We start from the raw sequence: 24412 nt of genomic DNA, 5'->3' as shown, positions 1-24412 counted from the left end.
TCGTCCACCAATCGCGGCCGTAAAAACAAAAGCTCGTTAGCTGTCGACCGGGGGCCGCGTTCGTGGAATTCCAGGGCGGTCTGACCCGTCGTCTGGGCTGGTAGTGGCTGGGAAGAAGAAGGGGGAGATGATCACTGTACCTTGTGATTGGAGTTATGGCTGTAGAAGAAGAGGCCGGGGAGAGGAGAGGAGAACTGGAGAAGGTCGCATCGATCGCACAAGAGAACGAAGGTCCACTTGCTTGCTTGCTGGATTGCCCAACTCTCTTCTTAGCGGCGGGCGGGAGACGGGAGTGTGGCAGGATGCGGACACGTCGGTCTCAACCGAGAATTGCCGTAGACAGATCGGGCGGCTTTGCTCACGAGAGTTCTCACTCGTACATAGGAAATAAGTTCAATTTAGGTCCCACTCGCCCATTCTAATTTTCGTCCTTTATCCTAAAAACCAGGTCCAACACATCCCTCAAATTATAAAATCGTGCGAACGAGATCCCTCGATAGTATTGTTCCTGGTTTTAATTGACGTGGCGTCTACATGACTCCTTTAACTAGATCTCCGTCCCACGTGGTATTAACGTGACGCTTTCGTGGCAGTTTGACAAAAAAAAAATAAACGAAACAAAGTAAAAAACTAATAAAATAAAATAAAATATGCGGGACCCATACATCAGCCAAACAAAAACAATAAAAAATAGTGGGACCCACATATGAGTGGGTCCCACTTCCTCCACCTCACCATCTTCCTCTCTCTTCCAATCCTCTCGCGGCCTCCATCCTCCATCCTCGCCCCACTCCTATGGCGGCGGAGTCGAAGCAGGTGACCGTCGACCACCTGTGGTCTGCGGGCTCCAAGAAAGCCGGTGGCAGCAAGAGCAAGAGGCAGTAGAGCGACAACAGTTTTGACTTTGATGACGCAAAGGAGGAGGAAGAACACTCCCCCTCTCTGCAATGGGCGCGAGGCGAGGATGGCGAGCGCATCGGGCGTGGAACGACCACTTTCCTTTCCCAACAGATCTCCACATCCTCGGCTCCAACTCCGCCGCCGGCGACAAGACTGGTTGCTCCACCGCCGCCACCGACGCCCCACCTATGCTTTTGCGCGGCGGAGGACCGGCCGCCCCCGCCATCCCTCGCTCCCTCCTTGTCTCCTATCGCCTCCATCCTCGCCATGTGGAGGAAATGCAGAGGCGGCGCCAAGCTGGCAGGTAGTCACCCGCTTCGATGCCGTTGCCGCGCCTAATGGGCCATCGTCGACCCCGTTATCCCCCACTCCCACCCCGTCTGTCGAAGAAAATGCTGCAAAGGATTGGAAGGGAGGGGAACAGGGTAAGAATGAGATGGACGAAGTGAGACCCACTAACATATGGTCTTGCTATTTTTAATTTTTTGGTTTGACTGACGTATGGGACCCCATTTTTTGTTTTAATTTTTAGTTTTAATTTTTGTTTCTTTTATTTTTATTTTCGATCAAATTGCCACGCAAGCGCCACTTTAATGCCACGTGGGATAGACCACAGGAGCCACATAGGCGCCATGACAACTAAAACCGGAGGCAATACTTTCAAGGGGCCTTGTTTGCGTTGGTTTGTAAGTTGAGGATACGTTGTATCTGGTTTTTCTGATTAAGGATGAAAATCGTTGGGGGAGTCGAGATATCCGGTACTATGATTCAATACGAATCAGATTAGTCCAGTAGTTAAAGGAGTCAAAGTGAACTTATTCCAACGGAGGAAGCCAGTAGAGGAATACACGCGAAATAGCCCATTAAATTGCGCCGAGGCTCGAGGTAGAGGCCAATGTAGGCCCACTAAGGAAAGCCCACCACATGCAGCAGTCCGGCCTCCGCGATACGCTGTCCCCTCGCCTTCCTGCCGTCTGAACTCTGAATAACGATCCTTCACGGCTTTACGCCTGGAGGTTTGGGTGCAATAGGAATTGCGCCAGTGTATGTACGGGCGTACGGCTGCGACAAAAAGGGTGTAATTCTGGTCAAGCTTGCTAGCTCCTACGGAATCGCTCAGAATCGCAACTAGCAGATAAGCAGATCCATGATCTTGCATTGGGCTCTTGGCGTTGAATGAACGCGCTAGCTTGATGTGCATGTATGATCTCTCTGTAAATTAAAGTTGCTTCATGGGTCATGACAATTGACAACTGACAAGCAAGTTTCAAGTAGTATTTCGGTATTTGATACGATTCTGAAACAAAGCAGATTTGAACTCAGGACGATTCTTCTAGTAGCAGACTCCTCTCCAGCTGTAACCTGCACAGCTGAGCTGAGCCGTCTTAAGGCTGCACATTCCTCCATCTGATGTTCTAAACTACAGGCCACGTACACCAATCATTTCTCTAACCTCTGAATGCTTGGGCCTATGACTATTGACTAAATTAATTGGCTCTTGCATCCATTGCATAATTTGTCAATCCAACGGAAGCATTCGCAAGGCGATGATCACATATAAGGAACAAGAAAAACCGAGATGCTTTTTCTGCTCTTCTACTCTACTGTACCTCCCTCTTTGGCCTGTTTCTAGTGCGCGGAGCAGCAGCAACAAGAACTCCCTCCTTCTCCTTCTCCGCTGGCGCCGGCTGCTCGGCGTCCTCCTCCTCTTCTTCGCCTCCGCCGTCTTGCTCGAAGTCCTCGTTCTCTTCCATTATCGCTTTGTTGGACTCCATCTACACATGGGCAAATTTAAGACGATCTTGAATTGACAGTAACCTGCTAATTCGATGAGATGTCTCTTCAACACCGATCGAATGCGAGCAGCGCGGCGCACCTCGCGTAGGAAGCGCTCGTCGAGGTCGTCGGCGACGCGGGCGGCGGTGATGAGCGTGCCGACGAAGAGGGAGAGCGGCAGGACGAACGCCAGGATGAGCGCGTTCGTGCTCGGCGGCCCGCCGGCCCGCACGACCATGGACCGCCGCCGCCGCCGCCAGCCGCCCGCTGCCGGCGTAGCCGATACACGGACAGGCCTCCCAGAGCACGGCGTAGCGCTCGCGCCGACGCGCGCCGGGGAGGACAGAGCAGCGAGACTTCGCGCCGCCATGGATGGTAGCGAAGGCCACACACACAGCACAGCACAGGCAAGAAGAAGCAGAGCAGCAGAGTGAGCGACGCGGCGGAGCACGGTGGTTTGTCTTATCCATTTCTATCCTCCTCCGCGCCACGTCGCTCCGCTTACCACAGCCGTCCGATCTTTACGACATCCGGATGCCGAATGGGCCACCTATTGTGCTACGGGCTACGGCCCACACGTAATACCTGATGGGCTAATTTCATCCTAGAAGCCCATTTAGGCCTCACTTATGTAGATGGGCCTATTTCAGTTTCTTCATGGAAAAAGTACACAGAAGGTCCCTCAACTTGTAATCGAGTTACAAAATCATCCTCAAACACAAAACCAGATATCCGCTGTTCCTTAACTAATCAAAACCAGTCACAATAGTTCATTCAGTTGTTTTCACCCCGATTTTGTCGTACGTGGCGGCTGAGTCAGCGTGGGACCCACGTGGGCCCCCCATCCGGATACCGAATGGGCTACGGGCTACGGCCTACACGTAATTGCTGATGGGCTAATTTCATCCTAGATGCCCATTTAGGCCTCGCTCATGTACATGGGCCTAAATTGCCTTAGCCGATTTCAATTTCTTCATCGTGTTCGGCAATAAAAACAGTATAATGATCGTGCGTATATACGTCGTTTTCGGGTATATGTAAAAGAAAGAGCACAAAAAAAAGTCGCCTCAAGCATAAGGTAGTTCTAATTAACACACGGGGGGTATGTACTTGTGCTAATTAGGTCGTGTGTTTTTGACAGCGACAAGACCGGAACATGTCGCAAACGGATCGATCTCGATGGCGACGTTGCCGGCGTTCCTGGCCATGGATCATCACCGGCCAAAAGCTACGTCGCCTGTCGCGATTGCATGCCCAAATCCTAGCTACTAATAATAATAGCTTAATTCGATCATCAGCTACTTGATTATGCCTCTTTCGCTTTCGCTGTGTTCTTCTACCGCCGTCGTCACGCCGGACGTCCATTCCTGCCGTAATTGCTACCGTCACGCAGTCGTGCTCCCTGACGTATACATGTGTTAAGATCAAAATTTTACTCCAGAAAATTTTTAGTCGTTCAAGTGGACTGAGATAACCGAGAACGGGCACTTTACGAAGTACTTTGGTTAGTGCAGCCACTGGTACTTGATTAATTAGCTAATTTGGTTGATGCAGCTAGCTGAGCTGGTAGCCAGCCATCGCTACCTCCCCCTGTGATTGGGAGATTTCTTTCCTTACTGGCTACAGTACGTATATATCGGCTATACTACTCCCCCCCCAAAAAAAAAAAAGAAAAAAAAAGACAAATCCTAGGTTTCCGTGTTCAACGTTTGACCATAAGTCTTATTTGAAAAAAATTATGAAAAAAAAAGACAAGTCACGCATAAAGTATTAATCATGTTTTATCATCTAACAATAATGAAAATACTAATTATAAAATAATTTCATATAAGACGGACAGTCAAACGTTGGACACGGAAACTCAGGGTTCGTCTTTTTTTTTTTTGGACGGAGAGTACTTGTTAGCATGGCTGTGCAAACTAAATTATTTGCATGCTACCGCCATACTCCCTCCGTCAAAAAAAAGGCAAACATTGGTTTTCCGTGTCCAACTTTAACTGTCCGTCTTATATGAAATTTTTTTATAATTTATATTTTCATTATTGTTAGATGATAAAACATGATTAATATTTTATGTGTGACTTGTCTTTTTAATTTTTTTTCATAATTTTTTCAAATAAGACGGACGGTCAAATGTTGTACACGGAAACCAGTTTTTTTTTTTTTTGGACGAGGGAGTAGCTTGTAGGTCAACAACAGTTAAGGTGAGCTGCATGTGCTACCTAAACAACAGATTGTGTTAGTACATCATCTGCAGCTGAAAAGATTGATTTCATTTTTTTTAATACGTACACTGCTATTAGTTTCATCACTGCTAGCAATACTCCTGCTAGTACGAGTATTCGTTTGGGTATTAATGTTTGAATAATATTTTCTTCGTTTCAGGTTACAAGACTTTTTAGCACTGTCTATATTCATATATATGTTAATGATTATATATATGCAGATCATCTTATAACAGAAACGGAGGTAGTATAATGGTACGAGACGAACGCTTCACATCGCGGCTAAATTCAATTAGGAAATCAATTGTGTAACTAGTTCTTTTCTTGAGACAATCAGACAAATGTACTAATATGCAGATCATGATTTTGTTTTACATGAGTACGCAGTTTCAGTTGGTTAAACCCTCAAACGCACCGAGCCAAGTGGGCCGGGCTTGCGCAATCAATAATATTGTATAGGTGTATAAAACCTAGTAAAGCAAAGCCAATAATCCCCACTGCATCTATATAAAGGACGCAATACAAAGAAAGTAAAGAAAATCAATAATTAATTAGCTTGCAGCTGTCGCAACTTGCAAGGGAGCAGAGGCACCATCCATGTCAGAAAACCTTCAGAGAGATCAACGCGATCTGCAATTATAATCAGCATGGTATGGTATGAGCTGGATGCTTCGATGGATGTTTTCTCCTGCAAGACAAAATAAGTGCAATGAGCATCTAGTACATCACTTCGCCCTGACCCCATAATTCATTTCCGCTGCAAAATAAACTGCCAAAACTCTCTCTTGCACTGTCTCGCTGGATCATTAGACATGGACAGAGAATCGTTGTAATGTACCCCATGTAGCTTGAGAGGGACAGTGATATATATATAATCATGCATGCATAATTGTATGTACCTATCTCTATGTGTGTATGCATATCTATATACTTACTCCATTTTATATTATAAGACTTTCTAGCATTATCCATATTCAAATATATGTTAATGAATCTATACATATATGTGTGTCTAGATTCATTAACATCTATATATAAATATGAATCTGTATGTACACATATGTTTTATAACCTAAAACAGAGGTAGTACGTGTGTACGTATCTGTATGCGACAACGACGACATTGTAGTTAATTTGGAGCATATATATATATAAGCTAGTTTCTCTATACTCCATTATGCATGAGACTGTGTAAGTGTGTATATGTATGCGCGTACAGATAGATCGAGCCACATCGTCATCACGTGTACACATATGTTTTGTACGCATACGCGGCGTCCCTTTCGGCATGGGGGCAAGTAGTTGGTAAGCCTTTGTTCCTTCTACGAGCTAGCTCTTTATTCTATAGAATACTGCAGTAGTACGTAGTAGTACTACTAGTACTGTACTGTGTATAAGTTCGGTATAGAAGTAGCAGTACTGCATGGCTAGCTAGCTCTACCACCGTGCAAGAGGTTGGATAGCAGTAGTAGAAGCTCTCATACGTCAACTTTAATTGCAGGGAAAGTGGTTTAAACTTTCGTACTAGATGTTTTGTTCAAACATCATTTAAATAGTTGTTAAAATTCTTTTAAAAATCTAACAACATTCACACCATATTAATAAACTACCCCATAAAAAATTAAGTTAAAACTCAACTCACACATTGAGAAATAAAAAAAGATAAATGTAGCAAGTGAACAGTGTTGGTACTATTCATATATGAATATGATTTTTAGTGGATTAGAAATTTTCATAACTACTTACATTGAATTTGAAAAAAAAAAAAACCTACACAAGAGGCATTCTCTTGAGGATTAGAATGTTCACCCTTAATGGCCCACCGCCCATGCAAACAAAGGCAAAAAGGCTGGTAAAACGACGGCTACATACATGACATGAACGTTTTATCGTGTGGTGTGGTCGAAGATCTCGTTGTCGACCGGCCTAGCTATTTGTATGCGTGCATGGCTGCTTACTTTAGCTTGGGACATCTGTAAAGCCAGTGTATATTGGTAGACGATGCATGGGCAAGATAGAGTAATTTTAGATGCATGCTTTGATTCCCTTTTCATTCACTGGCCGGCCGTGGCCTGCGTGCATGATAAGATGTTCCAACTGCTGCTAGCTATACCTCCTGTAAGAGCAAGTTTAATAGTATAGTCCACTATTTGCTCCAATTCATCTATAGCTAATCTAATAGCTCATTCATACAATAGTTACATATTATACTATTAATATCTGGTCCCATCTGTCATACACACGCTGCGTCTTAGAGTCCGTGCTACAGCTGGCTACAAATCTGTAGCCCGCTGCCCTTCTGTCTCCTCATTTATCTGCTTAAAATATGTTTGCAGCTAGCTTATAGCCTGCTATTGTACCTGCTCTAAGGGCATCACCAATGTATATAGCAAAAGTGGTCTATATAGATGGGATCCACATAAATAAATTTTAACTATAACAATCCTCACAATATATATGGATACAAGGTGACATTAGGATGAATAGTGCATATGCATATGGATACCTTTTACTATTTTCTTTATATGGACTAGTTGCACAATGTTACTAGCTAGGTGGTTGAATGGAATAGTTTATTCTCTATGGACTACTTTTGTAGTATATTTTAGATGCCCTAATGCTGTAACTAGATTTTAATAGTAGTATTTAGCACGCATTTAGCTTAACTATTTTTTTTAGATAATACTTGCTAGTAGAAAGTATAGATTTATCGCAGGGATCGGAAGAGATAATATGCCATTTTTATTGTTCATCTTTCTTCAATTCACATCACATGCATGGATCTTTCGGTCGATCGGCTGGCCGGTCGGCACTGATCGATCCGGGATAGCATGGGGCTGACTCACGCGGTATGTTTTATATATATAGTAAATGCCCCCAATTAAACCAGCATATGTATAATAATTGCATAGTAGCTAACCAGCTACTGTAATAATTAGAGCAAGTTTAATAGTATAGACTACTACTGGCTCTAATTCATTTATAACTAATCTAATAGCCAATTCAATAATAATTGCTTACTATACTATTAATATATGGTTCCACCTGTCATACACATATTGCGTTTTGGAGTCCGTGCTGCAGCTAGCTACAGATCTGTAGTCCGTTGCTCTTCTCTCTTATCTTTTATCTCATTAAAATATATTTGCAGCTGACTAATAGTCTGCTATTATACCTGCTCTTATGGATACGAGACTTTATAGTATCATGTAATATTGTGGTGTTGAGACCAAAGCACGGGATATGCACTATAGTATATCGAACTTAAATTAACGATAGATATGCATACATGCATTAATCATAATTGCATATCCAATCAAGAGATATACTCCCTCCAATTTAAAATAAACCAACTTACAAAGTTTAAAATTAATCGTAAAATAAATCAACTTCTACGCTCTTACATACCACTAGTATGTAAAACGAGAAACTTTATTACTTCGATTAATACTTTTTATCTACCAATTAACCAATACTATAACTTTCACATTAATTAAGGTTATTGTGATTTTTTTTCTCTCCTTACAACCAATATGCTAGCTAGGATTTTTTTTTTAAAGATAGAGGGAGTATAGTATGTGTATATATATTCCGAGTGGGACGTACACGTATATTCCCATGGTCCTCAACTGCTGTGCAAACCGTACAATCGACGCGTGCCTGAGAGTTAATGCTGCCTGCCCTGCCGGTACGGTTAGCTATATAGTTAGCCAGGTCCATGCACCTTTGCAATTCACTACTACTACTCGTATAACTGCACGCGGTACGTACATAGCAGGAGGACACACCTCGATCGCCTAGCGTGGTACTCCTACACTACGCATGCATATATGCAGCTATGGGTGTGCTTAGTTCCTAAATAAAGTTAAAAGTTTAAAGAAAGTTAAAAATTTGAAAAAAAAATTAAAAATTTATATGTGTAGGAAAGTTTTGATGTGATATGATGTGATGAAAAGTTAAAAATAGGGAGAAAACTAAACACGGCCCATGTGTTCACGCGTGCATGCATGCATGACCGCGCGCAGTAGATCGATCATTCACAAACCTAGCTCGGTCACGTATAGCTGCATGTGTGTGTATGTTCATGCATGGATCACACACGTATGCATGGTCCAGCTGCTACGAAGAATGGCCTCGCACCGACCAACGCCGCGGCCGATGGCACGCGCGCATGCATGCAAGGCTAGCTGCCTGCAAGGCTACTCCTGCTTCCTTTAGGGTGTGTTTGGTTGCTGGTCAAGATTGGATGTGATACGACGGTCCATATTTTGCTGGATATGGTGGTCCATTTTTTTGTTTGGTTGTGTGAATATGGCAATCTAATTTTTTATTTGATTGTAGGGACAAAGGTGAATTTGGTGATCCAATTTTTTGTTTGGTTGGAGGAAGTATGGTGGATTTGTAGGTGTGGTCACCTCTCACTTGAGATGGTGAATATACCTCATCAAATTAATACATAATACACATTACATTATAAATACACACTCCATTATAAATACACATAGAAAAAAGAAAAAAGAAAAAGAAAAAAGAAAAAAAAAACAGCGCCAGATCTGGGCTCGCCGACGCCGCTGGCAGCCTCCTCCCGCTGGCTTCCTCCCGCCGCCGGCCGCCTCCTCCCACCGCCGCGGCTCGCCTCCTCCCGCCGCCGCTGAGCTCTTCGCCCCTCTCGCCGGCCGCCGCGCTCGTCGCCTCGTTCGTGTCGTGGTGGTGAGGGGTAACGTGAGTCACGCAACTCGCTTGCCCGGCTCGCCCGAGCCTCGGGCGGTTGCATCCGACCAAATCGGCCGGATCCCTCTATCCAGCATCTGGAGGGAATATTCCCCTCTGGGCCGCCCTATCCCACTCTCGCCCAGCATCCAAACACCCTCCAAAAAGCGGCGACCATGTCCTATCCGGGTATATCCCACCAACCAAACACACCCTTAGCTAGTGACGTTGGTTAATAGTAGTACAATTTTAAGTTAACCTATGTCATATATTTAAGAATATGAGAAAGGAAGGAGTAGCTTTATTTTCGAAAACAAACCCTCGTCTAGCTAAAACACCACAAAGTTGCGAAGTGAGTTAGCATTTTAGGTTTATTTTGGTAAAACTAGCCTACTTTGATTCAAGTTCTAGACTAGATAGGATGCTCGTATTTATGGCTAATTATATTTTCAATGGTAGATGATCTATTCTACCTGTCAACAACGAGGCGTCTGTGATGATTTTATTAATCTCAAAATATATCGGTTCAGTCTTCCGAATGTGTGTTTCTATTGATAGGGTGTACGCATGTGTCTTTATAGGATTAATGACGAGACGTTCGTGGTGAATCCATCAATCTCAAGATATGCCAACCAGTTTTTTGGAAGTGTTCATAGATGTAGGTGTGCGTATATGCGTTTATAGGAGTAAGTTTACGCCGTTGTAAGTGTCTGTACTGTGTGTGTTTTTGAAGAAAAGAACAACACGTAAAGTTTTTGTGCTGAGATAGCAGAAAATTAAAGCTACTAGTATATACTACTACAAATAATACCCACATACGGGATTGCTATATAGCATTCGAATGAAATTTAGGGATGAAATATTACAGATTTTGTACCATTGGATCAGTTAGCTAGTCAATAATTACGTACATGAGCAGTCATGACCAAATCCGAATAACAATAATTATATTATTAGAAATTAATCAACGGGCCGTGTAGAGTTAATACTATCTAGTATACTCCTACGTACGTACGTACGCGTACTCGACCGATCGGCTGATGCATTGCGTGCATGTCGTCGTTTGTCGATCGTATTACTATACCAACGAACGAACGTACTATCCTACGCGATATTCCGCTCGATCTCGATCGATATATGATCTATTCGGTTACACGTATTTGATGATCAACACATCAAATACGCTCTGCCTTCGGGCTGGCAACAACAACGTCTGTGGGTGCCTTTTTTTCCTCTTGGGCTGTTGCTACATTTCTTGTCTCTCCCAATTACTTTTTTCAGGTGAAAACCTAATCCTTCTCTTGGGTGTTGCTACATTTCTTGTCTCTCCCAATTACTTTCTTCAGGTGAAAACCTAATCCTAGCCCTCCGCGATAGGTGACAGCGGCACCTTTGGTGTCGTTCCCTTTTTGTAGGTGTCGTCTCGCAAACCTTCAGTTTCGCTCTTACAGTGGGTTTTGTTGTAGACGCGTAGTGTGGTTGTATTTTCTTTTTTCTAGTATGTGGTCTTTTAGGACTATAGATTGCATTTTTTTTCCTGCTTTATCAATATATATGAAACTCGCACTGTCATGTGCGGTTCGTTTCACAAAATGATCTAACACATGCATCGGATTCGATAGGATCGAGCTAACGGCCATGGAAACAACCACATTGCAAACGGTACAATTCGTACACATATAATATGGTTAGCAATAGCTGCTGCCTGCCTGCTTGCTAGCTGGAGGTGTAGCAAGAATTAATGGCCTAGATCTAGCCGGTTAATTAACGAGATGCATGAGCAGCTAGGGCTGTGTTTAGTTCCTCTAAAATTGAAAGTTGTATGTGTATATGATAGATTGATGTGTTAGAAAAAGTTGAAAGTTTAGATCTAAACACAGCCTAGCTCTCTCTGCACGTTTGTGTATTACAAGTCGTACGTACAGGGTCGTTGGCTCGTTGCAGAGTACGGGACGCGGGATTGCGTGTGAAAATTCCATACACAGTAGTAGTATATACAGTATATTGCTCCTACCTGCGCATGCGAGATCCGTCTTCCGTATCATGCACGACCAACGTGTGGTTGGGTTCGTGTGAGATCCAGGCTTTAATTTGTACTTCCTCCGCTATAAAAAAAAATTAACCCTAAATTAAGATGAAACATATTCTAATATAACGAATTTAGACATAGAAGAGTACGTCACGAACTCGCGCGTGCCGAGCGATCGATCGATCGAGGCCGGTGCTTGTCCGGTCTGTCTGGTGTACGTACGGCAGTTGGGTTGGGAGTTACTCAAGCAAACCAACAATCGTCAATATATTAGGGGGTAGGAGTATATTGCACTTTAAATAGGCTGTCCTTGCAAGAAGATTTTGTGCGCATAAATTAATTCGCCGACAAAATTAAAACAAGGTCAATGGGTCAGTTGGGACGAATTCAGGTGGGAGAAAATTGGAATTAAAATTAAAAAAACCCTAAATATCACCTTGAGTTTAAGGGGTTGTTTAGTTGCTAGCCAAAATTTGCCTCAATTTACCACAAGTATGGCAAGTAGGTTTGATCAAGTGAGTGTAGTGTTTGGTTCTAGCCACAAATTAGTTATGCCAAATTTTCCTTTAACTTGACCCCACATTTCATAGACACAATAATGTGTGGCAAGGAGGCTAAGATGTGGCTTCATTTTTCTTGGCCGCAACTTTGGCAACTTAGCCATAAATGTTTGGTTGGCTTAGGTAGCGTTAGACAACCAACCAAACAGCCCCTAAGATTTCTCCTATAAAGCCATTTATTACAAATGCCCTCCTCTCTAATTTACCTTGATTTTCCTCCCCAATTAGCAATTGTCATTGTAAGAAAGACACGGATATTAGGGAATGACTTAATATCAAATAATTCGAATCTAGGTCGTCTAGCCCACCACCTTGTGGAGCTAGCCGAAAATTCCCTAGCCGCATGTTCTTTTTCTTGCCTCTTTGCGCATATGTTACTATCTAGTGCATCTCTTGATTGATATACACATTTTCTTTCTTAACGACATGGTGACATATCGAGTTCATCTTCCTCGTCTTGAATCTGCTAAAAAAACAAGCCAATACCGAATCCCATTAGACAAGTGTAACAACTCATCTTCTAGCAACCCTGATGTCCAGTAGCAAAAGCTTAGTGATCACCGTTCAACGATGTTCTATAATCAAGGTAATAAATAGCGTTCGTAGCGGCCGGATCTCTACCCCTACCGCTACAAGGTAGCGGACTGCATATAGCGTATTGGAACTTAGCGGCCGCTATAGCGCTCCACGACCGCTATAACAGCACATTATTGACTTTGTTAGATCGCTATAATGCTTAAACGGTGTGCTTCACGTATGGATAGAATAATTTAGCATTTTTTGTCTTCTTTATCTTATATATTTATATGTTATTTCATAATTATTATGTTATGAAATGTAGAAGTAATTAAACATGCAGTCTAATTTTAAATTTTAAGTGAAACTTGATGTTAATATTGATATACAATCTAAATTTATGGTTATTTTTCTTAATTCCACTATTGGAACTTAGCGTCCGCAATAGCACCCGCTATCCACAGTATGCTATCCAGACACTAATCCGCTACAAACCCGCTATACGCTATTTATTACCTTGTGTACAATCATGTCATCGTGCCTAGCCGATACGAGTGACGACCACGTCTCCACGGTCGTATCATCATATGGGGTTTGCAGCCACGAGAATGAGCGAGTAACAACAATTGGGGAAGTCTCAAACTAAGATAAATTAGGAAGGAGAATATATATCGAACTCACGATGACATTTGGGGTGATTTTTGCAATTTAGGCAGTATTGGCAACAAATCATGTTATAGGGAAAATTTGAAACTCGGGATGATAATTTTACGGTGGTTTTTGTAATTTTCCTTTGAAATACAACACACAATATGCTTTTTCCCCCAATGAGCTTTTTTCTCTCTCTGACTTATCCTTTCCGTCCCACTCTCTCCTTCTCAACCTCCGTCAATGCGATTCTCCTTCATCTTCCCTAGCTCTGGTGCCTCCACACAGTTGTTCTTCTTACCCTATTCTTCCCCTATCCCAACCTCGAAACTCCAACTACTCACTAGCTTGTCGAAGGAGGTGGAGTATAAATATTGTAGTAAATCCGAACATCAGAAATTCGTGTGATTTCTTCCTAAAATCATAGGTGAGATCTACATAGGGAAGTTCAATATTATATCTCTTCCTCATATATTTCTCTTGGTTGGTCAGTCTTTTTTGTTACACTAATTTTTCTTAGCGCTTTCTTTCACGTGGGATTATAAGGAAAAAAAGGATAACGACTGTGATTACTTTTAAGACAGTAGAGATACGTACTTAAATTTAGAAGATGTTCCGATCTCCTGTGTAATTACTGCGGGTTCTTTTACTTGAAAGAATGCCTTGATTGAGTCAGGACTTCTGCGTGCATTGGTAAGTTTGAAGATTGTGTGGGCATGGGTGATGGATGTGCCTGTCCATGATACGGTTGTAAAGCCGACAAAGCCTCTCATTGGCCAGAGGACAAAGAGCTGGCCTGTACTTGCAGCCTGGCCTAAACCCCCCAGTGATAAAAAAAATTCACAACCATCAGTAAATTAAAAAAAGAAAAAACGCTCCTCACTGATCAGTCAGCCAGTCCATCCATTTTCACCTTGTCCAAAGTCCAACTGCAATCCAGCTCACCTGCAGTCTGGCCCTGTCCACTGTCCAGCCCCTCCTCGCTGCTTTTACTGATGGTTCACCACTGCTTTGTGCCATCGAAAAATACTCCCTCCAACTCCAACCTCCGTCCGGTTCTGTTCATCTGTTGCCGTTGTTACCGCGCGAATAGCTGGCACTTGGGTTCAGTTCAGTTGGATGTGCTTTGCTGCTGCCTGCATATGCATGCTTCCATAGTGCTGTCAAAACAAACAGCAACCAAAGATTAGTGTAAACATTTCAGTCTCTTTTTTGCTCTTTGTGCTATTGCCACATTTCGGTCTTCTGCTTGGTCCGATATATAATGAGGAGTTTGGCTTTGTTCTGACCTGCCAGCTCCTCCTCTGTTTCCAGCGAGGATTTGTCAGTCTCCAAAACACACACACCTGCTGCTTCGAGAGGTTCGAGGTTCACACCCAAGATTGCGACACAGCTGGATTGCTGAAACATTTGTGCGACTTTGGAAACACCTGCGCGCCCCCAAAAACTGGCATCGCATCTCCTCCGTGCATCTCACGAAATTTCCATCTTTTCTGCCTGTCCTATTGGAATTATTCATGGACGCACAAACACATGTCCTGCCCTGAATCATGCGAGCCCGTCCTTGTAAAAATTAGTGGCAAAAACATTTTTGTGTCAAAGCTGTGCTCAAAGCACTACAATGATGATACTATACGGCTATACCTGGCATAATTAAGTGGATGATCATCGACGTGTTTTGGCTGGCACGATGATTAAAGAGGGTACGAATTGAATCTAGTAACATCGGTACTTAGCAAACCCATGATTTTGTAATTTGTAGGGCAGATCGCTGTCATATACGGAGTATATTTTTTTACTCGCCTAGGGTAAAACGGTACATCTAGTTGGTAAGTAAGTACTCCCTCCGTATTATAAAGAGTTTATTTTTAAATTTATGTGTCCAATATTTAACCATCCCTCTTGTTTAAAAATTTATGAAAAAGTTTTAAAAAATTAGTCACGTATAAAATATTATTCATGTTTTATCATCTGCTCCATATGTCTCATTTTAAGTACAGCTATGGTTTTTCATGCTCAACTTTGATCGCCGTCTCATTTGAATTTTTTTTAAAAAAATTAAAAACATAAGTTATGAGTAAAATACTATTCATATTTTATCATCTTATAACAACAAAAATACTAATTATAAAAAAAATAAGACGGGCGATCAAAGTTGGACGCGGAAACTCAGGTTGCATTTAAAATGGGACAGAGCGATAAATAACAGTAAAAATAGTAAACATAGAAAATTTTTAAATAAAACGAAGAGTCAAATGTTTTGTTCAAAAATGGAGTCTCAACCTAGAAGTATATGTGACCACTGTATCCAGATTTATTGTACTAATATCGTCATATCTCTTCTAGATTTTTTTTTTGATGGAGCATACTTTGGAGGAAAAAGTAAAAAACAGAAGGATAATTTGGACGGGCTGGCCCTGGACTCGACCTAAATCTAACTTTCGGTGGGCGTACGAGGCCGTGGTAGCCAGAAAAGCCCCTCACTTTGCGAGGTCGCCGTCTCCTCAGTCCTCAGTCAACCACCTCATGCACGCACAGGCAACCGGCGCCGGCGACGGCCAACGATGCGGCCACCGCAAGTGAAGAACCGCGGGTCGCTGCCGCTAACGTTGCGCCGCCCAGCAATGCAACCACATCCCAACCGCGTGCCGCCACCGCGACGCCGACGCCACATTTGCCGCCCGTCCGCTCGCGGTGCGCGCCTAAAGAGACGAGGTGTCATACCATGGGACTATAAAAATTTTAAAGTCACTGTCACATCAGATATTTTGACACTAATTATAAATATTAAACATAGACTATTAATAAAACCCATCTATAATCTTGGACTAATTCGCGAGATGAATTTTTTAGCCTAATTGATCCATGATTAGTCTATGTGATGCTACAGTAAACATTATCTAATTATTGATTAATTAGGCTTAAAAAATTTATCTCGTGAATTAGCTTTTATTTATGTAATTAGTTTTGTAAGTAGTCTATATTTAGTACTCTAAATTAGTGTCTAAATACAGGGACTACAGTTAAGTCCTAGTTAAGTCCTGATCCAAACACCACATGAATCCCTTTTTTCCTCTCTCTCTTTTTGCTGTTTTGTGCACGGCGTGTTGCCTGCACTGCCACAGTCCACCACCACCACACCCGCGCGTTTCACGTGCGCCAGCTCACGCGGCGCCCATACATAACGACCGGGGCCGCACGCCGCGCCTCTCTTCCTCCGCCGTTGGATCGCGATCGCGCAGCTGTCACGAGGGGGGAGGGTACGGGCACCGAGGCAGTGGTCCCCACATGGCAGCGTGAGTGCGCTCGAGCCCCGGGCCCCCTGAGCTCGGGGAGCGTGGGCCGTGGGCTTCCGCCTCCCCGCAATCACGAGGGGGGTTCACACTTCACAGCCACAGCCACAGCCACAGCCACAACCCGCGCCTGACTCCGTCCACCCTGAACTGTCCCCCAGAAAAAATGCTTTCCTCTTCTTTTGCAATTTTGCGTACACGAGTATTTGCCCTCATTGCCTGCACCATCTCTGCCTGCCTGCTTGGTTGCTGCCTTAAACCAATCCCCTTTTTTCTGCTTCTGATGTTGACCACCAATAGCCTCTGTTTTCTTCTGTCTGCCCCTAAATCCTCCTTTTGATTTACTACTATCTCCGTCCCATTTTAATTACTGTTGCGGCTTTCCATGTTTAATGTTTGATCATGCGTCTTCTTTAAAAAAAATAAAAAATATCACACATACAATATTATTCATGTTCTTTTATCTAATAGTAATAAAAATAATAATCATTAAAAAAATCAAATAAGATGGATAGTCAAATATTGGACACGAAAACTCACATCTACAATTAAAATGAGACGGAGGAAGTAGATTATTGCACTAATTATTACATTGGATTATCGATTTTACTATACAAATAAATTACATATTTAGAAAAAAAATTAACAAATTTCTTAAACCAAATGATCTAGTAGAATTATTTTTAGAAAATATATTTTTGATGCGTGAAACAAACAATCTATATTTAATAATACCGTGAATAAGCTGGAGAGGACATGGCCTTAAACTAGATTTTGATTAATTTTTGTTGTTAATATGAGGGCACTTCATGACTATTCGGTATAGCTAGGTCCACCTGGTTATAAGAAAATCATTTTGCTGAGCGGCTTGGAGGACCACTGGAACATTACTCTTTATTTGTCTGACATGATGATGAGCAAGCTCTTTTCCATTATCAAATATTGGACCGGTAAAGATCAGGGGAGCTGATAGTTAGTTACTCCCACCGGTTCCATTTTAATTGACGTTTTAGATAATGATACGGTCTACAAGATACATCTTTGATCTTACTTTTCTATTATAATATATATAATAAATAAATGCATGTTTATTTTTATTATAGTACTTTAAAAGACTGATATATATATATGTTGTTCTATTTCCTTTAAACTAAATGTTTTTAAAATTATTGATGATCAAAGTTATAAAAGTTTGACCTCAACCTTGTCCAAAACGTCAATTAATATAGAACCGAAGGGAGTAGGTATGTAAAGTTAATGATTAACCCTAAACATATACATTGTAGTTGTAAATTCTAGCTATAAAGGTAATGTCATGCCCTACCCCTTGAAAAGTATAATCAAGTGGAGCATATATTTCTCTACCATAACTTAGTATATATAGTTCTCTACCAATAGAAGCTGAAAAGAAGAATATATACTGATCCGTATAGACTAGTGAGTGATGGTATTTGATACCACTACCACATGTCCAAATGCTTAATAACAATTGTTTGCAGAGAACATAATATATACAGAGTAGCATATCTCTATTTTATATATGTAAGTTATATCTCCGGGTATATTGTTCAACCTCCTCATTGGACAGAGCACGTATACTAAAAAGCTATAAGAAGGGACCAAAATATGGTTATGGGCGGGAAGCAAATGGTAATGGTCACCTAACCCATTTTCTCAAAAGAAAATGCTGCTGGCTGCTGCTCCTACTTTGGCCAAGTGAGTATCAGAATATGCAAAGGCGCGGAGAGGAGAATGATTTGTGGGTAGTTGATGGTGGAAGCGTGGCAAGTTGGGGGGCGTGGCGGGGAGGCTGACGTGGAGCCGTGGAAGAGAGGAAGCGGCATCTCGAGGAGCGCGTGGGGGGGGGGGGGGGGGTGAGATTTCGGGGGGGTGTTTTTGAGCGGAAGAAAAAAAAACGAGGGGGAAATCGATCGAATCAAAAGGCGCATGGCCGTGCAGCAGAAGTGTGAGCTGGGAATGAGCGGGAGACAGCTGGAGTTTTGGTACGGCCGTGCAGGCGAGACGCAGCTCCCGTCGCCGCTCGCCCCCCCCCCCCCCCCCCCCCCTTTCCGCTCCGGGACTCGCTACGCCCGGTCCATGCGCCCCGCCACTTGACAACTCCACCTCACCTCTCCAACCGTGCTATCATTCAGCAATTCGGCAGTGTTTGAATCTCCTTAAGATAAGGATGAAGATGAAAAATAAGTATTTCATACAAAATGAGGTGTTAATAATGTACGATTAATTGAGTTTTAATTATTACAAACTTAAAAAAATAAAGTAATATGATATTTTAAAACAACTTTCGTATATAAAGTTTTCGCACGAAATACACCGTTTAGTAGTTTGAAAAACGTGCCACGAATATCCAAAACTTTATCCACTGCTTGCAGTGGAAACGAACGCATAGTATGATGAAGATGCAATTTTCAATAAGATTTATTTGGATTATTGTTTTTAAGATAAATTAATTTAACTAGTACGTCCAAAGTTTTAGGACATTTCTGACTTCCGAGGAAAATGGTTGGTATGTCAACCTATATTAATCTGCCCAAGCACCTATTACATAATCTTTTTTTTAATAGCTCTATCTTTTCTTTTGCAAGTAGGTTGGGGTGACCTGCGAACAAGTCTCAACGACCATTTCAAGTTTAAAATAAAAAAATGGATGGTTTTCTTTATGTAAAGTAAAAGTATTAATATTCGGTTATAAGTTACAACAATTATCTTTTAAGAAAAATGAATATACAAAAATGTAAAACAAGTACTCGTTCCGTAAAAAAACTCAACCTCCTGGATATACTCTATATCCAGAGTCATCGTACTAAGCTTGTCACATCCTAATACTAAGTTATCTTCTTTTTAGAACTTATGATATCAATTATTAGAAGAAGTGGTCTCTCCTTCACAAAATGCATATAGCTTTTTAGACAAATTTGTAGCCTACTATATTTCTTCGACTACCGACAGCGGCGGAGCCAGCGTGGGGGCGGAAGGGGCTCGAGCCCCCCTACCCCGCTGGACTCCATGGAAATGTGAGGGAGCAGAGGAGGGAAAAGAGGGAGAGGAAGAAGAAAATGGGGGGAGAGAGGGGGCTGGATGAGGAAGAAGAAGGCTGAGCCACCTCTCTCCTCCAAACCTAGCTCCACCACTGAGTCTACCAATAAAAAAGTTTAATAAGGATATCAAGGTATTTACGAAAAATACTAATTGAAGTGAATTTGTACTACTAACTTTTGAGTTAGATTTTCGACCGATTCATATACTCCAGTACTAATATACCAGGGCATTTTTCCACGTGGGACTGAAGAATCAGTATCTTGCAAATGGTCTATGATGGACCGGGTTGATGCAGAGTTTGTGAGGACTACTACCTTGCCTTTTGTTTGTTGTCCAGAACTGTAGCCGCGCTGTCCCCCTCCCCTCTCCATGTGTCCCACACACTTTACTATGTGCGGGGCCCACTTGCTCATTCTATTTCTCAAAACCCCTCTATTCCCCTCTATACCCACCCTGGTTTAGCCGAACTCCCATTTTGCCACTGGACCAAACCCTATCAGCCTAAACAAATGGGACTAGTATTTGGGACTGGTCCCCCCAAATCTTTGAGCCTGGAATCGAAAATGGTATCTCTCCTGAGAAATACTACGTGCAACACAGTTTGCTACTATTTGGATCTTTCTTGACTGCGAAAGCTGTCTCTGGAAATTCGTTGAATCGTCAACATTTTAGTAATACAGCCACTATATATATATATATATATATATATATATATATATATATATATATATATATATATATATATATATATATATATATATATATATTGGCATATATATATGCATGTGTTCTGTGATTGGGTTTGCTCCCTTTCACTAATGGAGTATAGTTTAGTCTAGTACAGCATTAAAAGATATACAAGCTGACTGGTTGACAGGTTAATTAAATTCTACTTAGGTCAGTCTCAACCCATAGTGTCTATAAGCAGTGTCTATGGTGCCATGTCAATAAGACATCACAATAGAAACTACACTCTACAACCCATTGTTTCTTAAAGTGGGCCAATAATAAATACATCATCTCTCTTCTCTACCAATCATATTTAGTCTTCATCTATTATATTAAGACACTATTATCTCCCAATGCAAAACTTGATAGTGTCTAGTGCATAGGTTCTCGTGTTGAAGTTGTGTCTTGCATGAGACCTAGTTTCTTCCTCTCTTCACTCTCTCTCTTAATTAATATAGTGCCACATAAGCTAAAAGTTCTACATGGCAATATAGTTAATGCCATAGACACCATCCTAAGTGGAGGGTTGGGACTGCCCTTAATAATATAGCCCACTTCCTAATATTAGCCTATACTAAAGTCAACGTATATAATAGATTAGCTATAAGGTTAGCTATAATTTTCTTCTTCTATCTCTATCTCTCACTTATACATTTAATGTATTTGTCCTGGAGCTTGTGTTAAGCTAGCTCTTGCATGAGAGCCAACACTCTTCTCTTTTGTTTACCTCTCTCCTTCATATAAGCTTATAGTAGACTTATAGTTCACTATTATACTTGCTCATAGTTATTGGCACTTGACGTTTACTTGTGCAAATTCGACGAGCCACATGTTTATTCAACAAACTGTTCCGCCACTGTTTTCATATCCACCGTCAAAGCTGCATGCACCAGAGAATAATGAAGCGCACCCCTAATTGCCTCATTAGCAATAATCCTGTTAGAATTCCGTACATGTAATTTTTTTACTAGTGTAGGGATCTGTATAATTTTATAGAAAATGATAATACGTACAAAATAATCCTTAAATACTTACTAAAAACTGATGTAGCATGGTGTAAGCTTATATATATGTTGCTTTTCCATAACCACCGGTTCAAATATTTGTTCGTAATAGTTTCTTAAACTGTTTTCCCCCATAAACTAAATGCATCTGTGTTCAATGAGAATGTAATGGCTTTTTGTTTGATGCTAAAATGTGTCGTATCAAATTATTGTCACTTTCATATTTTGGCTATGGTTTGGTTTTGCTACAGAATATGTCAATAGTATACATAAGTTTTTTTTAAAAAAAATGTCACCATCAAAATTTGCTTAATACTCCATCCATCTACTTTTGTTAGTTATATTTCATCTTGGCATACATAACAATAATAAGTAATTATACTTATCATCCATTTAAACATACTACTAGTCATTTCTCGTAATCAAGCGATCCATTAATATTTACATTTCTTGATATCCATGTAGCCAATTTTGTGTGGAAGAATGAAGAGTCACGCATTAAATCTAAAAAGTCATTAAGATGATAGGTTGTTGGGTTAAAATATGCCTATCAAAAATAATTTTTTCAGATTTGAAAATATAATTATCAAAAATAGATGGAGGGAGTAGGTTTTAGCATTATCAATATTTTAACATGTATAATATTACTAGTACCTACTATTTGTAATCATACCATTGCAAGTTTGCAACATATCCAAATTTGATCATGCCAAACAAACCTGCAATATGATGGCGGAAAATACGGACGATGCACAATTGTAGCCACGTTATGCAACAAGAAAAGATAGGCGTGATCATCCTCTCTTTTCAATTAAAATTATGAAGGAATATGGCCACAAGTGTCCCCTTTGGATAGTGAGGCAAAGTTCGTTAATTCTCGCGGAACTTTAACGGCCGCCACAGATTCTCCCTCTCACTACTCATCCTTTTGACTGCAAACACACACACACACATGATTCTTAAGACTTGACTGGTCTTGGAGCTTCACCAACACAACTACGACCTCATAATAATTCCCTCCATTACGACACTGATCCACATCAGCACGCATGCATGCTTCCGTCCATGTGCCTCCAACAGAAGCGGCAAAACACATAAACAACGGAAATATATACCATATACTCTACCTCCATCACACATTCATTATTCATACGCGTGCAATTTCTTTAGCAAATATTTTTTGTTATCCTTTAATCACGCCCTGCTAATGTAATGAGCAATTAATTGCCCAATAAATTCGTGTTTATGTAACGCGTGTAGTTTCAAGACACAGAGGCGTGATTTAAGCAATTATGTCACTCATGTGACTCGCGGTACGGACGCTTAATTCTTGTGAGAACATGTTACTACTATACACTAGATAATGTACAATATAAAAGTGTAGAAATATCATATAGATCGTGGTTGTACTTGTGGTCTTTAAGTGACCACGACTGGTCGAGAAAAGTGACGTCAAGGAGAAAAATAACAAAAGAGAGAGAGATGCTTCCATCGTATCTTGGAGACTTGGACACAGCATAAACCAACTGTACTCCGTGAAAGTGAAAAATGAGAAAGATCTACATACACTCGATCGATCGTTTTCCGGATGGGAAAAAAATCATCTTGTCTACGATCTACAGTAGTCGATAACAACATGAGTGAATGAGATAATTAATTTTATTCTATTTATATTGGGAGTGGGGACAGAGCAGGAACATTATTTGTGGCAATTTGTAAACATTTCTATAGTACATAAATAGTGTATCCGTACGTAGAAGCGATCGATGCGTTTGTTCCAAAAAATTAAAGGCTGCAGCGAAATGCAGGTCGTGTTGGTGCATCCGGGGCTATAGCTATAGCCCATAGCCGCGGTGTGCGTGTGTGTGTGTCACCACTAATTACCGCGAGTGGGTTGCTGCTGCTGATCGATCGGGCCGGCGTCGCATGCAGGATCGATCACGCGTGAGCTCATGGCCGAATTAATAACGTAACCGTAGATAGGAGTATTAACCCTGACCACCAGCTGCCGGATACTGTTCCGGTGTTCCCTCGCCACGACACGACGTGCTGCCTGAATCATCGATCGGTACAGCAAATCACGTGTTACTTGTACAAAGCTAGTAGCTGGCCTGGCGACCCCGGAGTTACTACTTAACACTAGATACTGATATATAGATGTTGAATCACTGGCCTTGTGTGAGCAGTCGGTGGTGTAGTGGACTGGGACAGATGCGGCGACGGGTACAGGCAGTAGGCTGGCTGGGGGAGGGGAGGCTCGACGACGCGGTACAGGAGGCCATTTATAATTTATGCCGCAGGCGCGGGGGGTTGGGTTGGGTTGGCAGATCGGTGGTGCGCACGCGGCCGGCGCGGCGCTGCACGGCGTGCGGCGCAGACAGGGGATTCATTTCGGCCATCTACCCGCAGACGCCGCAGCTGCAGCAACCGGCGCCGCGGGGGCCTTTGGTCCCCCCACCCTCTCCCCTCCTCCGATCACCGTCCCCCCGCGGTCAAAGTCGCGCCGACGACCGACCCAAACCACGGTTTCAAGCCACCCGGGAATCGGGATTGGGTAATCCACTATAATCAGTGGCCAACGGCCGTAAATACACTCCGTTTCCAGGGGCAAGGCAGCGACGCGAGATGGCCTGGCCGTCGCCTTCTCGGTCTCCCGACACAAGTCAAAGCCTCTCCCCATGCACCCGCACCGCCCCCGTATCAGCAATTTCGCCGCGCGCGCGGGGGCTCTCGCGTCATTTCACCGCGGCCGCCATCCACGCCCCCACGGCCACTTCGCGCCTGGGCCTGCCGCCGCGGCGCTGCTGCTCATGTGACATGTGGATTTGTGGAGTGGAGGAGAGTAGTGGACTGGACAACGGTGGAAACCGGGCCGTGTGCCGTCACAAAACGGCGGATTTCTCGGTTTCGCGGGGGCGTTTCTGCGTAATCCGCCGCGATAGAGGAGGCACATGCTGGGTTT

General features: G+C 42.3%; 1 protein-coding gene across 1 annotated transcript; it reads right to left on the bottom strand.

The window, feature by feature from the left end:
* Positions 1 to 1932: 1932 nt before the first annotated feature.
* LOC127755227 (uncharacterized) lies at positions 1933 to 3104 on the bottom strand. Its single transcript, XM_052280887.1, has 2 exons — positions 2777 to 3104; positions 1933 to 2675 (listed from the first exon to the last, which is right to left on the bottom strand). The coding sequence occupies exons 1-2, from the start codon at positions 3044 to 3046 to the stop codon at positions 2502 to 2504; spliced, it is 444 nt and encodes a 147-aa protein (XP_052136847.1). The 5' UTR covers positions 3047 to 3104; the 3' UTR covers positions 1933 to 2501.
* Positions 3105 to 24412: the final 21308 nt, after the last annotated feature.

This window comes from Oryza glaberrima, chromosome 1 (assembly GCF_000147395.1).
Source record: "Oryza glaberrima chromosome 1, OglaRS2, whole genome shotgun sequence".
NCBI classification, from domain to species: domain Eukaryota; kingdom Viridiplantae; phylum Streptophyta; class Magnoliopsida; order Poales; family Poaceae; genus Oryza; species Oryza glaberrima.
This window is presented reverse-complemented; position numbering and strand designations above follow the sequence as displayed.